Source organism: Aptenodytes patagonicus, chromosome 11 (assembly GCF_965638725.1).
Source record: "Aptenodytes patagonicus chromosome 11, bAptPat1.pri.cur, whole genome shotgun sequence".
NCBI classification, from domain to species: domain Eukaryota; kingdom Metazoa; phylum Chordata; class Aves; order Sphenisciformes; family Spheniscidae; genus Aptenodytes; species Aptenodytes patagonicus.
In genome coordinates this window covers 13,159,917-13,176,198 of record NC_134959.1, presented here as the reverse complement: position 1 = coordinate 13,176,198, position 16,282 = coordinate 13,159,917, and the positions used below count along the sequence as shown (strand labels likewise).

The 16,282-nt window shown below is 39.1% G+C and overlaps 1 protein-coding gene across 1 annotated transcript in view; it reads right to left on the bottom strand.

Annotated features, from left to right (window-relative positions):
* Positions 1–220: 220 nt before the first annotated feature.
* Positions 221–16,282, bottom strand: part of TSHZ3 (teashirt zinc finger homeobox 3) — a 64,380-nt gene continuing 48,318 nt past the window's right edge. Inside the window, exon 2 of the mRNA XM_076349183.1 lies at positions 221–3,987. Within this exon, the coding sequence (XP_076205298.1) occupies positions 788–3,987 (3,200 nt within the window). The 3' untranslated portion in view covers positions 221–787. The remainder of the gene's footprint in view (positions 3,988–16,282) is intronic.

Genomic DNA, 16,282 nt, shown 5'->3' with positions numbered 1-16,282 from the left:
TCTGAATACTTTATAAATGCTATCTGTGGTATCTTTCATCATATAATTTACAATGTTTGGATGTTAAAAGAAAAACCGTTAGATCTAAAAAATGAAATATACACTATATATAGGTACAGTTTATACCTGGGGCTTATCAGGTACAAAACCCACTGTTGCTAAAAATGCTGAAGAAAAAGAAAATGGTATTAACCACAATCACATTTTCCATAAGAGATTTTGAAATCTATACAATATATACATCTATGTTTCAATGTGAAAATTATATTTTTAAATTTCAAGGTGTGAGACACCTCTGCATAAATGGAGGTTCATATTAGTAATTGGAACTAAGCTGGTAAAGGTTTAAAAAAAGCATATCCATACATTTTTACCAAATTAATGCAAAAGTGCTTCAAAGTACTCAGAGGGCTAAAGATTATAGGGTGAGAAATACCAGCACACTTAGGTCACATGAAAAAAGTGCACCAGAATTAGTTATAAATGCTTAATTAAACTGTCTGTTAATGCATGCAGCTTGATGCATCAGAGGGATGCACAGCAACTAAATCCAATTTACACAAAGTTCCAAACACTTACCACTGCATTTTAACCTTCATATTTTACCAGTAACAACAGCTGATTATGCACCTCTATTTAAACACTGTACAGTTATACAAAACAGTTCAGCCCAGAGCGACTCTGGAGTTAAAATAAGAACATGTGCCAAGAACTAAACAGTAGCTTTAAGGCGTCTTTGACAGTTTTCCTCAAAGCAAATTACAGTTATTTTAATCAAAAGCAAATGCTACTGCTTCTCTAACTCTGAAACATACAGAAGATGATCCTCTGGTGACTTCCCATGTGTTTTACTAAGATGAAGTTTAACAGCATGCTTGCTTGCAAAAGTCCTGTTACAAAGTTTGCACTGATAAGAAGTTCCGATATCTTCCTCTGGAGAGGACGTCACCAGTTTTTCAGACGGTGACTTTGCTTGTGCTATCTGATTGTTAATCTGTTCACTGGACAGTTTGGACAAGTCTCTTAACCTGAAACCCAGATGCGATTCAAGATGACTGATATAAGTTGAAGGAGTTCTGATCTGTGAAGCACAGTCATTACAAAAGAACACTGGGTGCCCAGTGTCCAAATTTTTAAGGAACTTAGTTCCCCCCGTCCTTCGGAGCTGGTATTTCACATTGGCTAGCCAGTGGCTAATTGTTGTCATTGAAAGTCCCGTAAACCTGGAAATGTGCATTCTTTCTTGAGGGCTCAAGTCTGACATGATGTATTTTCCCTCTGAAGTCTGCCGTAAACTAGCTGCAAACTGGGCCTGCAATATGAGCAAGTGCTGAGGGTTCCAGTTAGACTGACGCCCCTTCCTTTTCTGAGCTGGTGTACTCTCTTCTGGTTCCTCTATTGTGGTACCATCAATGTCAGATTTCTCAGATATGCTGGAAGGTGTGGAAGATTTTGATGTGTGACTTTCTGTCAGGTTCTTCAGCATATCAGATATATCTGACAAGGCATTCTCGCGTAGCGGCGAGTTTGACATGAATGACACGACTGCAGATGTCTTTGCTGTTGTCACTGTAGATGAAGAAGATGCAGAAGATGTCGATGTGGATGACAAAAGCGCTGAACCCAAAGAGCAGCTTTTGTCACTCTTGCCTTTCGTCAAATCTATGGGTTGGTCATTGTTGACATGATAAAAATAACGGTCTAAGTGGTCTGGTTTTTTGGACTGTAGAGGTGGGGTGGCCACTGCAGCCTTTTCTGCCAAACTGTTGCTCATTTTAAAAAGCATGCTCATTGGATCCAAAGCGGGCAAAGATGGCTTTGCTGCCTTCCCAAGGTGAATGTTCATGACAGACTGCAGTGCACTTAATGGATTTACAAATGGCTGTTCGGGAGGGTGATCAGTAATGATAGCTGTGCTGCTACTTAAAGAACTCACAATGGACTTAACAGGCTCTTTCCCGTTTTCCACAGGTTCTACAGTTGGACTATCCTTGCAACCATCCCTCTGAGGGACTGGGCTGTTCTGCTGGCTTTTAAGGCCACCATCATTGGAGGACTCCATCTTAAGGGGTTCACTGACTTCACTACTGCATGGCGAAGGCGTTGCACGCTTCATTGGAGAAAGCTTTCCTTCAGGCTCTTTCATTTTTTCCTCCACTTTAGCCACCTTCTCGGTGACTTTCTTTACCAATTCTTCCATGGCGTGAAAGTTTGTTTTTGGCACAGGTGAGGTCTGACTGCTTGGTGGAGACACCAAGGGCTGGTTTTTAGTTGGTGATACTAGTTCATTGTTTCCAAACATAGGTTTTAATGGTGTACTCTTCCCAGATGAACCCAATGACAGCTTCATCATATTAGGCAGCTGATAGGCAGCATGAATGCTGGGGTAGCCACCCCAGCTTGGTGTGCCATTCTGGGCTTTGTTTATAGCTGATGTAACTGTGTTTTCTAAAGACTTCAATATATCTAATCCCCCCTTAGGGCTTTCTTCTAGGTCATTTTCAGTCAAGTAATGGTATTTTGAGGAGATATCATACTTCTCCTCATCTTCACTCGACTTTTCTTTGTCTTTCATTTTGTCATCAGCAATGCCTCTTTCTTTATCTACTTCTTTTTTTATTTCAACATTTAATTTAGGGGAAACACTAGAAGGTGTATTGGAAGGAGACGTAAAAGTGGTGGCAGCTAGTGGCACAGACTGGACTTTCTCATCTACTAAGGACGTTATTGTTGGTGTCGCTGGGGCTTCTATAATTGGCTTCCCTTTTTTCATGGCAGAGTTAGTGACTTTAATAAAATGTCCCGTCACCATCATGTGAGCCGTGAGTTCTTGCAGAGTGTCATGCGAACTTCCACACTCCATGCACTTCAGAATTTGAGATTTCCTCGCCTCAAAGTGCCAGGCATAGCTGGCACCGTTCTGGTGACCATAGCGATTATTTGGCGTAATGTAAGGATTAGAATTCTTTTGAAGTGCATCGTTGGTATCTGAGATTGTTGCTTTTGGTGTCCCACCTGTGGAATCTGGAGAACTTGGAAGTTCAAGCTCCAGTGATGCTTTCTTTCTAGTAACTGGGATAATTTTTGCTGCTACAGGTGTAACAGGTTCCTTCAGAGGCACTTTTTGGTAGTGTTTTGTTTTGATCATATGAACACTCAAATCCTGAAGAGATTCAAATGAATGACCACAGTACATACACTTTAATACTTTCTGGGCATCTTCTTTCCCTTCCATTTCAAGCAAAGAACGTTTACGAGGTTTGGACCATCTTTTGGGGTTATTGTTATCAGTTTCATGGTTGTCATCTCGATAATGTCCCGTTTCATTCATGTGCACTGTTAATTCTACTAAAGTATCATAGGCAGCACTGCAGTCTTTACAGCGGAATTTACTGGCTCCAGTAAATATAGAGCCATAAAGCTTACTGCTTTGTCTGTACAATTGAACTGTGCTAAAAAGACTTGGTTCAGGAAGAATTCTGCTCTGAGAAACTTGCTGCAGTGTTTTAGCCATAGCAGTCTGGTGCCAGTCAAAGCTGCCACTTCCACAACTGCTGCTGCTGCTGCTGCTACTGCTGCTGCTACCATTGTTTTTTTCTGAAATTGGCTGGTGAAGGTTCAAATTGAGATTGGACCAGTAGGAATTGGAGAGGAAGTTATTATATACAGCTTTCATTTGTTCTAAACTATCCGATACAGTAGAGTCTTCCAGTGGTATTGAAACCTCCTTGCTCTCTTCCTCATTTTTAATTGAGCTGCTCTCGAAGTCTGCCATGCGGTCACTTGTCTCACTGATATGTGACTCACTGTCCATTTCATGGCTAGAAAATTCAGCTGCTGGAGAGTTTTGGTAGCTTTGGCAGTTCTTACTGAAGTCTTTTTCTGGACATGCGTATTTTGCTGAAGGCTCCCCATCAACTGCATTTTCATCAGGTTCCACATCTTCTTCTACGAGTGCTGCTGCTTTTAGTTCGTCTGAAACATAGGCTATTATGAAGAGAAGAAAATACAAGTTAGTTTCTGCTGATCATACTTTCGCTTAAGTGTTTTAGCCGAAGAAGTGTACTTATTTGTAAAATTAAACAGTTAAAATTTAGTGTTTCTTCAGAGCAAGAAAAAAATCTGCTCTTCAAACATAATTTGCCACCTTATTCTTCTCAAGGGGCAACAGCTTGAAATTAAAACTAAATTTGAAATTAATGAAGCACATTCTGGAGGTGGCATTCATTTCTAAAGTAATAAATTACTTGTATCAACCTCAGAGACAGCAGTTCCTGTCTGTCAATTAATATGTCTTATGCTTCTCCTACCCCTAATGCATTTCTTAACAGACAGATTCACAATTTAAATTAAGCAAGCATTTTTTGCTCATTACAGTTTTGAGACTCAATCTTTAATAAACATAGAGTACAACAAACATCAAAAATTCCTACAAAGTAAAAAAATCCCCAGTTACGATCATCAAAAAATGAGATTTTTAAAAAGTTACCATTATTAGTAGTATCATATTTTAGAGGAGGAGATGGTAAAAGCAGGTGACACAACCTTTTGAAACAACTCACTAAGAGGAATGTGAGGATATTCATTATGGGTGTAACAAATGACCCATTCACATTTAAACATACCTTTCTCAACAAGAAAGCCCATGCAGAATTATGTCAGGAGCTAGTTCAAGAAAATTGGTATGCTGTACTCATTCTTGCTGTATAAATATATACAAGACCTTCCAGTGGACCTTACAAATGTCAAAGTGTTTGCTCTTTAGACTACTTTGTCAATATTTACTCAGCATAAGCTACACGGGCACCCAACAGGGATCCTGTCTTCCCCCCCCCCCCCTCAAGTAATGCAACTGGTGATGTAAATCTAAGATACTATTCCTGAATAGGATAGTTGGGAATTGACAGTAAACACATTCTTTTTTCTGTGGTGCTTCTGTGCACATATTCTACATATACTAAGTCTACCTGAGTTTTTTCCTTCAGGCAAGAGAACTATGGAAACACTAAGAGAGGGATCATTAACTGATCAAAATTATCTATTTCTATATAATGCATTAATTTACAGCTAAGCAAGAAAGCAAAAATAGAACATGACTGTTCTGTATTAAGTGGAATTTAAAATTTTCTTGCACTCTCTCACAAATACAATTACAAACTTTGAAAAAAATGCATTTCCAGTAGACTCTATAGTTGAAGACACTTGACTTTTGACCTTCTCTGCAACACATCTGGAATGCGTGGGTATCTGTATCTTAAACACATTGAATAATCTATAGATTGTTTATTCAGGCAAAAGTGCAGAGAAGATAACAGTTTACACCCCAAAAAGACCTCCTTTAACCAACAGACTGAAAAATGTAGAACAGTATAGCAGACATCACACATACAGTATATACCTTGCAAACTTCTTTCAGGGAAAGTATGTTTAAATGTTATCAGAAAATCACAAGAGACAAAACAACTGTTAAAGTAACAATGAAATCAGGCTTTTCATTTCACATGGAGTATTTCTTCATTCAGTTAGGAAATACAAAATATTCACTACTGTTCTTTCACATGGATGAATGGTAGCTAATCTTCCTCCAAGCATGTAAAGTTATAATCTGATCTTCAGAATAGAAGTTAAACCTTTGAAAGCGCAAACATATCACATAAGAGCAACACATAATTGTGATTAGATATTTCAGCTCAGACAATTTCAACGCAGAAAATTCATGCAGCAAGGGTCCTATTTTTAACGTTTGGGAGAACATAGTTTGAAAGAATTATGTTAAAAACTTTATTATAAGATGTTTCAAAGATGCTGATACGAAGATCAGACTTCAACAACAAGTATATGTACTCTAATGAAATAGAGCTGTGCTGTTTTGCTCTGTTTTATGCTTTTTCAAAATATTTTGAATGAATTCAAGAATCCTTATTTTACATATATTACAGTCACGTCGGCAATTTGTAGTAAGGATGAGCGCCTATCCTGTAAATACTTGCAACAAAACCACTACAAAGAATGGATTTCGTTCAATACTTTCATTCCCCTATGGATGGTACAGATTGTTTTTCATCTTAATTATTTGTCCCATCAGGTTTCTGAACTCTACCAAAAACTTTAGCAAAGGAGACCAAAGCAGTTCAAATTACTCTCTAAAGCTGAAAAATTTTAAATAATTACTGATAATGTGTAAACAACTGGCTACCAACTACCTCCTTCCCAACCACACCATATCCTAGTGATATGAATAAGGAAGGATAGAAGGAAGAAATGACAGCATGAAACCTGTGATTTGGAAGCAAATGTACCCTTTCTCTTTTCCACCTTGTGGAAACAGTTTTTCCTTTACAACTCCCGTTCCTTTGCCTCTGTTGTGAAACTGAAGAATAATTCCCTTTTTACAAGGTAAAGAAAATCCAAGGTTATTGCCACACTGCCTGCATTAAAAAGATCTCATTCACACCTGCGGGCTGAGATGGCACACCAAAGCACTCTCTAAGCGTACCTGTCTTTTGCTCTTTTTGTCCACTGAGTGCCAGTGTGAGCATGTGCCACCCATTTCCACCACTACATCACATACCAAAGCCCTTGGGCTTGGTCCCTGCACACCACAGAAAGCGCTCCTGGGGACCGGTGCTCACCAACACAAACAGGGGTCACAGAATCAAGCCCCTAATTACTGTGTTTTTCTTTACATTTTTATTTCTCTTACTGCTGAAACCTTAGGAATTTTGTTTGGACTGAAACACTTGTATTGTCACATTCACAGTTTTTTTTAGAGAGTGACTTCTACATTAGGGAAAACCTCCAGCATGCGGCTCATTTGAATGTAAATCTATTTACCTTTCATGCTTTCTTTGCCCTTTTCACCAACTATGAAGCATATTTGCGTGTTAACCAGGAGCTGCCTCCTCTATAGCTGTTCTCCTTCCTCAGCTCAAGTTGTGAAGCCAAGTTGTGACATCAGTCCTTGATCCAGAAATGAGGCACAAACAACAGTATGGAATTTAACCTGGCAATCTGGAACTTCGATATAGTGACAGTACGAACAACTCCTTCTGCTCTTTCCCCTGCACAAGGGAGAGGAGGGATGAAACACGACATTACCCCCCAACTTCATCAACCAAAGATTTATGCAAGAGATGAGGGTGCTCAGGGAAGATTCTTAGCCTAAAACTTAGAACACCATCTTAAAACGGAGTTTATGCCAGTAGCTTCTAACACCTTATTCCAAGGGCTGGTCACCTCATCGCTTGCCTCCAGGGCAATAAAAGGCAACCCAACAAGTCCTGAACCAACCTGCGATAGCAGACTTGGGGCATACTCAAAGGGTTTGCAGCACCACTACAGGTAGCTTTACAGTGGCTGAAGGGCTTGCAGCTCCCCGAGGCTTTGTCCTCAGAGGTTCGATGCAAAAGGCAAATGACACGTTTCCTCCTCCGAAAACCCAATTAAATTGTTACCAGCATGTGGGACAGAACAGGAGAGAGGGTTAAGGCCAAACTTCAGTCCCAGGCTAGCAGGGAGTATGGGATTCAGTGCAGGTGCTAGTGGAAAGGAGCCCATCTGCAGCCAAGGGAATCTCTGATCCCTCCCTGCCCCACCAGATTTTCCTCAGGCCAGAGAGATGATCTATATTCTGTCTGAGTACAGATGAAGGTAACAGCTTCACTGCAGCAGAAAGAAGGACAAGGAGGGCCGTAGCAGAGAAATTTCTTGTTTGGTTAAGTACCTACAGGAAGAGCAAAGAGACTATGAAAGCGGAGAATAAAATCAGGAGGTGATAGTAAAAAATTTTTTCATTGAGATTCACTGCCTGGTGGAGAGACTGTCTTTAAGAAGCACTGTCTCCAGCCCATCATTACTCAGCCGTTTCCTTCTTTAGGGGAAAAAAAAAAAAAAAGACTCATGGTTTGGTATTTTTCAAGTCTGGAGTAAATGTTTGAAACAGCAGGGCATCTGTAAAACTGTTCTTCAATGCCTCAACAGCAAAGTCTGAGGGAAAAAAACAACTTTAAAGGCAATTCAAATGGCAGAAGTTAGTAACAATGGAAATGAAATAAATTAGGTGGTTCTGGTTTTTTTGTTTTGTTTTTCCAGAGTAAAAGAAGAAAAAAAAAATTACAGTTCTCGAAAAAATTTTAGTTTACATCTCAAAGGGCACCATAACCCCCAGGAAATTGCCTGCAAGTTCAGCGATGGTGTCACTGTGATGTAATATTTGACAAAAAATGGATAGCAGTTCCCCGGTGTGGCCCTCAGTTTCTAGAGAAGAGGATATCAAAAGGATCCAGAAACCTATTGGAGGTGCAGCCACGGAGGGGTCGAGAACAGACAATTCCCTCGTCAATATTTATTATAATTATTAACTAAACTGCGAGGTAATAATGAAATTAACACGTTTGATATCAAAACATAACAGTAAGCTGTGGTATAATGCAATTCATTTCCACACAAGAGGGAATTACCTTCATAACTGAGCTATGGATCATTTCTTTGCCAGTGGAAATAAATTGTGATCCATCCCTGCCCACAATGATCTACATATTGTATATACACTAATAAACTCATATTCCTGGCTCTACACAGACACCAGAGACCTACTATACAAGATCAGAGAAATATCACTGCTCCATTACGTTTCTGCAGGCAGGGGAAGTCCCCATGCAGCTACAACAGCCGCTACTCTGCTGATGTCCTGGGCCAAACTCAGCAATCTTCCCAGATGCCCACCAGCACAACAGCGACTGGCTCAAACCCCAACTGCTAGAGGTCCTCTTCAGCAGAAAGATGAAAAACATTGCATGGTTTTCATCCCTTCCATGGCAACATCCACCCAGTAACATGGTCAGACACACACCTCCTTGAGTTTGTTTGGAAATACAAAACCACAGCAGTAAAGGCATATTTTACTATTCTCCACAGACCAATTAATTGCACAGTTCTTCCCTTATTTCCTGAAAAATGCATCTGAGACCATATATTTTGGCTTGGATCTACCCAAATATTTCATTTTGATACTTTTGAAATGTCTTGGTTTAATTATGCTTTTTCGCCAAGACTTTTTCTTTTATTTTAATTAGCTTACTGGGGTATATTTAAACTAGAATATAAGCTCTTTGCTTGAAAAAGTACCAAAACATTCAAATATTCTTCTCACACGAAAAAATGCTTAACTACAAAGGTTTATCAAAACCATTCAGTTCCTTGGAAATATTTTGTCTTTAACCTAATAGCTTTTTATTAGAAAAAATTACAACCAGCTTTATTATTTATTTATGCATGGTTTGAAATCATCGTGTAATACTAAGGATCATTTCCCACCTGATGCACACCGGATTTTGAGTGCATCTTGGACAAAAAGCTTCTCAACCCTTAAAAAACCTGAATCCATATTCATCTCACACTTGGAGAACAGCAGAAAGGGACTGGGAGCAGTAACGCTCCCAATGCTTTTGGGATGAATATTATATTCCCAGTCAAAAAGAAAATGGGAAAAAAGATCAGAACACATCATAAAGCAAAGCAGTGAGTAGGACCCGGCCAGCCAAACTCTCTCTGCAGCCTCACCCCCCCTGCTCCCCAAGCCGAAGCACAGTGCTGCGAGAGGGCTGCTCCTGCCACAGCTGGTGCTGCTGGCAGTGCACAGCCTTTTCCTAAATATCATTCCCATTCTGTTTTAAAGCAGACACCAGCCACCTACGAAATAACCAGAATATTTTTTTAAGATTTAAGTATCAGTGAAAAAACCTCAAAGAGTCCCCAGTTTTGGTGGGATCATTCAGAGTTAAGAGGGGGCACAGTCTGAACACAAGTCAAGAGAAAGTCAACAGAGAAACAGCAGCACGAAGATGATTTGACTGTGATGATTTGAACCTTACTCACAAAATTAATGAACAGAGGCAAGAGAAAACCAGCTCAGTGGATGGAGTCAAAGACCTAATGCAAATGAAGGCATATAAAAGAGTTATAATATTAGTCTGTTAGAAAACTCCCACTCCACAGGCCTTCCACTTACAGGAAGAAAGGCAAACATTTCACCCACAACATGAGCTATTTCTATACCGAGACTGACTGATAATTCACATGTAACTGAAATTGTATTTGAGACTTCACTGCTTGGCAGAGATGTTAGCATATTCCTCATTAGGCAATAGAAATGGGAGGTAGGAGTGGCTGCCCTGTTTACAAGAGTGGCAAATGACTACACTGTCTCTAAACAGGCATGGCAATACTGATTACCCAGCACCTTGACAGGGACATTATTCCTGTTAGAAAGGTCAAAGGGTCTATTTCATAGAGGTAGGACTGTCTATTATGGGAGAGAAATGTTATTTCCAAGTGGAGAGGTCAGCACTTCTCTCGCACATCGGCTGAAGTCACTGGTACCTCGCACCGGAGTACGATCCTACAGCAAGACTGATTATTCTGCTCTGCCCACTGGCAAGGTCAAGAATATTAATTTTGAACATGTTAATTTGATGTGATGTGCACGATTAATGCTCGTTTAGCTGGATTTTTTGTATGTTGATAAATCTGCAGCCTTTTCATGCCAATAATAGTGTAGTATTAAGTTATTGGGAATCAGTGTGGACGGATGTGACACAGCATGCCAATCTAATGGGTGGCTAACGTTAGGCACCAGAAACTTCAAAATGTACTTGTGTTTGTTCATGAAAATAGTGCAGCTGTCTGCCACAGAGAGCTCAGAAATAGGCTAGAGGAAGCTAGCCAGCTGCTCTAATCCAGCATCCTGGACTGGTATTACATTTGGAGCAACTTCAGAGAGCTCAAATGAACTGTAAGTGTTAAGAGTTGAGAATTACATGGACAAGAATACACAGTGCAGAGACGATAACAGAAATGAGTTTATACGTCATTAAAGTGTGGGCCATCTAAGTGCAGAACAAACAAGTCTACAGCAGGCACCTTTTCCTCATGTCACTGTATTCCAAACTCCTCTGGTTTTTGTGTAGTTTAAAGGAGGGTACAGGATTCAGGTCTCCTGTTCACTTTAGACTTTACGCTGCCGTATGAAACGTATCATACAGGCCACCTACAAATGAAGAGAGGAAACATTAAAAAATTGCTACTAATTCTGATAAGGGAGGCATTCGTTTTTCTGAAACCAAATACTGTTTAGATGTTTGTTAAATGAGAGATTCCTATGCAAAGACTACATTTATGTATTATCTCCTTTATTAAATACGCACCTGAAAAAACAGGATGCCATAATATTAAATGATGGCTTAGAAACAACTTGGCACTATTGGACAGCATCACTCTACTGACGTGTTCAAAAGCTTCAGCGAGTGTTTTATTCTTCACAGCAACCCTGTGGAAGAAAAATTCTTATCCACAGTTCATAGCTGCAAATCTGGAAATCCAAAGAAGTTAAAAATTACTTGCCTAGTGCCAGACAAGAAGACAAGTAAAGGAGCCTGTAACTCCTGTAGGTTAATATATATAATTCAGCTATTTACACAAAATATGAGAAGATGGCTTAACTTTGTGTTTCTGTTCCTATGCTTCTTCACAGTGTGTTTATGTGAGTACAATATATGTGTATAAATGAAAATAATTGCCAGTTTTCAGCTTAAACAATTATGAAGGATAAAAAACCCAGTGAAATACCCACAGGTGCATGTACTGTGCACAACCCAGAGCCTGTGGTTACAAACCTCCTCTGAGCCAAGCTGCAGGGATCCAATAAATGCTGAATCTGCAGACTGCCAGCAAAATTCTTTTTCACAATGAGGAAAATAGGAAAGGTTTTTGAAGTAAGAAGAAGTATTGTCACAACTCTCCTCCAAAGAGCTTTCTGCTCCCAGTGCAGAGCAGGACTTCAGGTACGTTGTGAACGCCTGTTCTACCAGAACCACGCTGGAGATGTAACATGATGGATCATGCCTCCCTCCTCCAAAGCTGCGCTCTCCCTTGATTTCTGCCCGGGGCCTAAACTCCCTGAATTCAACCAGCTGAGCAGGGTTTTTCTAAAATCTGCTCAAATTATCCACCTGTGAAACATAACAGCACTTCTTTCTAACGTAGAGAAAAGCACATGATCCTATTGCACTGCAGTGTACTCTTCTATGGGTAGAGTTGCATGAGGATCAGTCTGAGATTTGTCTCACTTGAAGAGTTCATCTGCTGCCTTCTACAAGAAGTTTTTGACAAGAAGGGATCTGAAGGTTGAAAAACTTAAAGTGAGACCCAAGGTCCAAGTTACTCCCATGTATAATAAACAAAACAGTATAGATTTTTAAAGAGACTTCCTCATGTAAAACTTGCCTTCAGACGTCATTATTGTACAGTTAGAAGTGAATGGCATGCTTATGAGAAACTTAACGGGAGTAACAGTTCAGAGACTATGCGTGGTCAGGAAAAACAGATTTTTATGGGTTTTGTCCTAAACTTGCAGTCACGCGTACACAATACAACCGACTCCCAAAAGTACCACAGCTGTAGAGAAGCTGGGGAACAGTTCATGTCCCACCGTGTGTGTCCACGGTTAATTACCAGAAGCAATGCAGGATCACAGTGATCACGTGGAAGGGCTGCGAAACATTATGGACTCCCATGAGGACAGAAGGACCATGCTTGCTATTGTATGTTGTGGAATCAATCTCCTTCCCCCTTTGCACTCTGGGGGAGTAGAGATTTTAACAGCACCTATGAGCATAAGCCTGGAATTTCTGGCTGATCCTGCTGAAAAAGGAGAAAAAAAAACCTTCTTGGCCTTCCGTGTCACCACATAAACAACTTTTCACAAGCACCATCAGGACTAGATCAAATAGGCGAATGAGTAACAGGGACTGTGAGCACCCATTGGGTCTGCCGTTCAGTCTGAGTCAGTTCAGGGTCTTGGTGTTCCCGTTTCATCGACATTCGTGTAGTACCTTCCTCTTCCCTCCTCACCCCTCCACATTGCTGGGGAAGAGATGCCCTTCCTGCAGGTACACCAAAGCTACAAATGAACGTCATTCACAGGAGCATAAAGTTCCTCACTGTCCATCGGGAGGTTAAGGGTCAGCTAATCAGCCACGAAGGGAAACACCACCAGGGATTCAAGAGCCAGGCACAGACTGTTGAAGTAAACAGTTCACAAGCAGCCCCATAGTCTGAAAACATTCACATAAACTTAACAAATACAATTAGTATGTGCATTAGTAACAGAAAAAACACACCTACATTTGCTGTATAAATTATTCATCATGAATAAATGCAATCCACTCTAACTAAGACAAAACTGGTTTCCCGTTGGTTTCCAAGACAGTTGCTTGGTGTGAAGTACTACAGACTTGTAAGAGTTTCCCACTCCATGCAAGCACATACTGCAGTGGGAAATAAATGTTTATAAGGAGAGAAAACAGCTTCATGTTATGCTCTGACCCTAATTTTTATTGGGGAGGTATATTGTTTTTTGGAGTCTGTACAATTTTTTTAAGCACAGAATTACCATTTCCTCAAGTGGACAAAAATATTTACCAGAATCCCCAAAGAATAAAAATACTTGGATTTTTTAAAAAAATAAAAGTCACTATCAACACACTGGAAAGAACAAGCCAAATTCTCTATATGAATTGGTACTAGAACACACAGTGACAGAATCTCTCCTTGATACCAGCATTTGGGTGGCATCTTTTAATCACTGAAAAGCACACAGGGCATTCAACAAACTAATACAAGATTCACAGCCAACTCCAGGATAAGCAGGCATGAGCATAAAAGTTCTCAATATGGCTCTAATAGCTCTTAATTATTATAATCCTTCACTGAGCAAACAGATGTTGTAAGGGAACTTTAGTTTCTTCAAATGCAGTAATCAAACCATTCTGCTTCTGCCCTGCCTCTTTTCAGTAAATGCTTTGTATAGTGGAGTGGAAATAGCAAATGTAGTGACAAAATGACCATTTAATTGTCACAGAAATCTGTTTCTGAACAAAAGTGATGTTGTAATTTCTCTTTATCCACATTTCTGAGTCTTCTGATTACAGTTTAGCATGTTTTAGACTAAAAAAAAAAAAAACCTTACACCTTACTTTTTGTAATCTTCCCACATCTTTGGTTGCTCCTAATCTGTCCACATCTTACAAGTTTTACAGTAATCAGAACACTGGCTTTGTATTTGTGTTTAACCGTACTAATATTAACACACATCTCTGGAGCTGCAGCCTTCATTGTAAAGTTTTTAAAAATCAAATTTTCTCCTAAAATGCTTCAACGTATTACAGTGAGTCATTCTACTTGGAGATTTATTTGTAAATGATCATGACTACTTAAGACATTCAAAATGTACCAAAAGACCTTCAACCTGATCCTTCATTTTTCTTGCAAACTTGAACTTCCCATTGAAGTCCTTTATACAGTAGTTTCAATAGCTATTTTGGTTGCAGTGCCTCCTTACAATAAACTCCATACAACTGTATGAATGGTAGAGTAGAAATCCAAATGATTTCAATCACAATTTCGGCTATTGTGAACTTGTACTTACAATGAAGTTTCTCCATGAAAAAAAGGAGTTCACTGTGGGCCAACAAAGCTTTGTGTCCTTTCACAGTTTTTATTCAGCCCTCATTTACGAAAAACAACTATTGACTGCAATATGAATCTTAGGACTTGGAGAAAGCAGAGATTCTAAGGATTACCTCTATGAGATGGCCCCAACTTGTTTCGTATGTATAGCAAAAAGAAGCACTGAATATTCATTTCACTCATTTGCTAACTATACTAATATACGCTTTGTAAATGAGTCTCTATCTGGCACTAGCTATTGAACTGAAGGGTATTTGAATAGGTGGGTTTTGCTATAACACCATACTAAGATAATGTACTGGAAACAAATGGTTCACTGATTCCTGAATAGAAAATTTGCTGGAAAACCCTGAGAACTAGAAGATGAGGGGGATGGGATTAAAATGTCGCTTCAGAGCCACCAACCAAACTCTTGTCATTTTTAAAAGATGTTCCTGTGGCACAATATGAATAGTTTATAGCCACGATTGTGAACATTCAATGTCATATAAGAAAAGACACTTGTCAAGAGCCTTTCCCTTACAAGCACCCTCATCATGACCTGTGTTAATGAAGTTAATTGAATTTAAGATCAATAATGGTTAATTATTGCAATTTGACATTCTGAGATAAATGGCTTTAAGACAGAGAAATGTGTGTGTATGTGAATTCTCTCCAAAGAAGGTGAACACATTACAGCCTAAGAGGGATCACACAGTCCTTCCATTGATCCTGGTACAATCTGATCGACCTAATCCTCTGATGAATGTGGGCTTTTCACAGCTACAAGTAAATGTTCTACAAGACTACTCTAACCCTTGTCACTGACCAAATCTATATGAGCTGTACACTAGAAATCTATTGAGATAGATTAAAGAACTGCTGTAGAAACAAGAGATGCTTCAATAAAGATGAAGGTTTATTATATTGACTATTAACGTTACATGCGGTATGTAATTATGAATGCTTATGGATCCTAAGAGTTTAATTTTGGTCAGTTAGATGTAAATGATCATAACTGAACAATAGTATTAAATTAAAAAAATACCTGATTAAAAAAATCCAACAACCGTGTTGAATTTGATGACTTATACACGAATGTTCAATAAGAAAGTGATTTTGAAATCATCCTTGAAATGTGCAAGAAGATGCTCACAGACAGGAATTTATTTCATAAAGTCACTCCATCAACCTACTTCATTCAGGGTATTTTTAAGTTTACTTTCACAATAGTTCCTCAACAGGAAGACATTTTTTCAAACGTGTTAGTAATGATATTCTTACATGCATACTGAACAAGTTAAATGACCACTTACAAGATTTATAATGACAAAGTAAATGTCAAGGAAAAAGTATTGCTGATTGCAGAGCACTGACAATAAAAAGCCGCTGAAGAGTTCTGTCAAAATGTAAGATTATGCAAAAACACTATTGAGAACACTGCTAATCATCTGCTCTTGTCAATTACTTGAAGGGTATCTGACAGCATATTTACATTAAACACATTTCAGTAGCAAAATCCTTAATGCTGTATCAGAATATTTTCATTATCATTAGAAATCCTTTAAAAAGTCCTTTTGCAGCAGAGCATTATAGCAGCAATGATGTAATATCTATCTCTGTATCAGGTAGGGGCATCTATTTCATGCTATCATAGCTACATAACATTTGAAATAATATAACCAAAGACTAAATATGCATGTAAGATGGCAATCTCCATGTTCCTGTACCCAGCGTAGGTATTTTCAAGTAACAGCTTTGTAGGAGTCTCAAACTA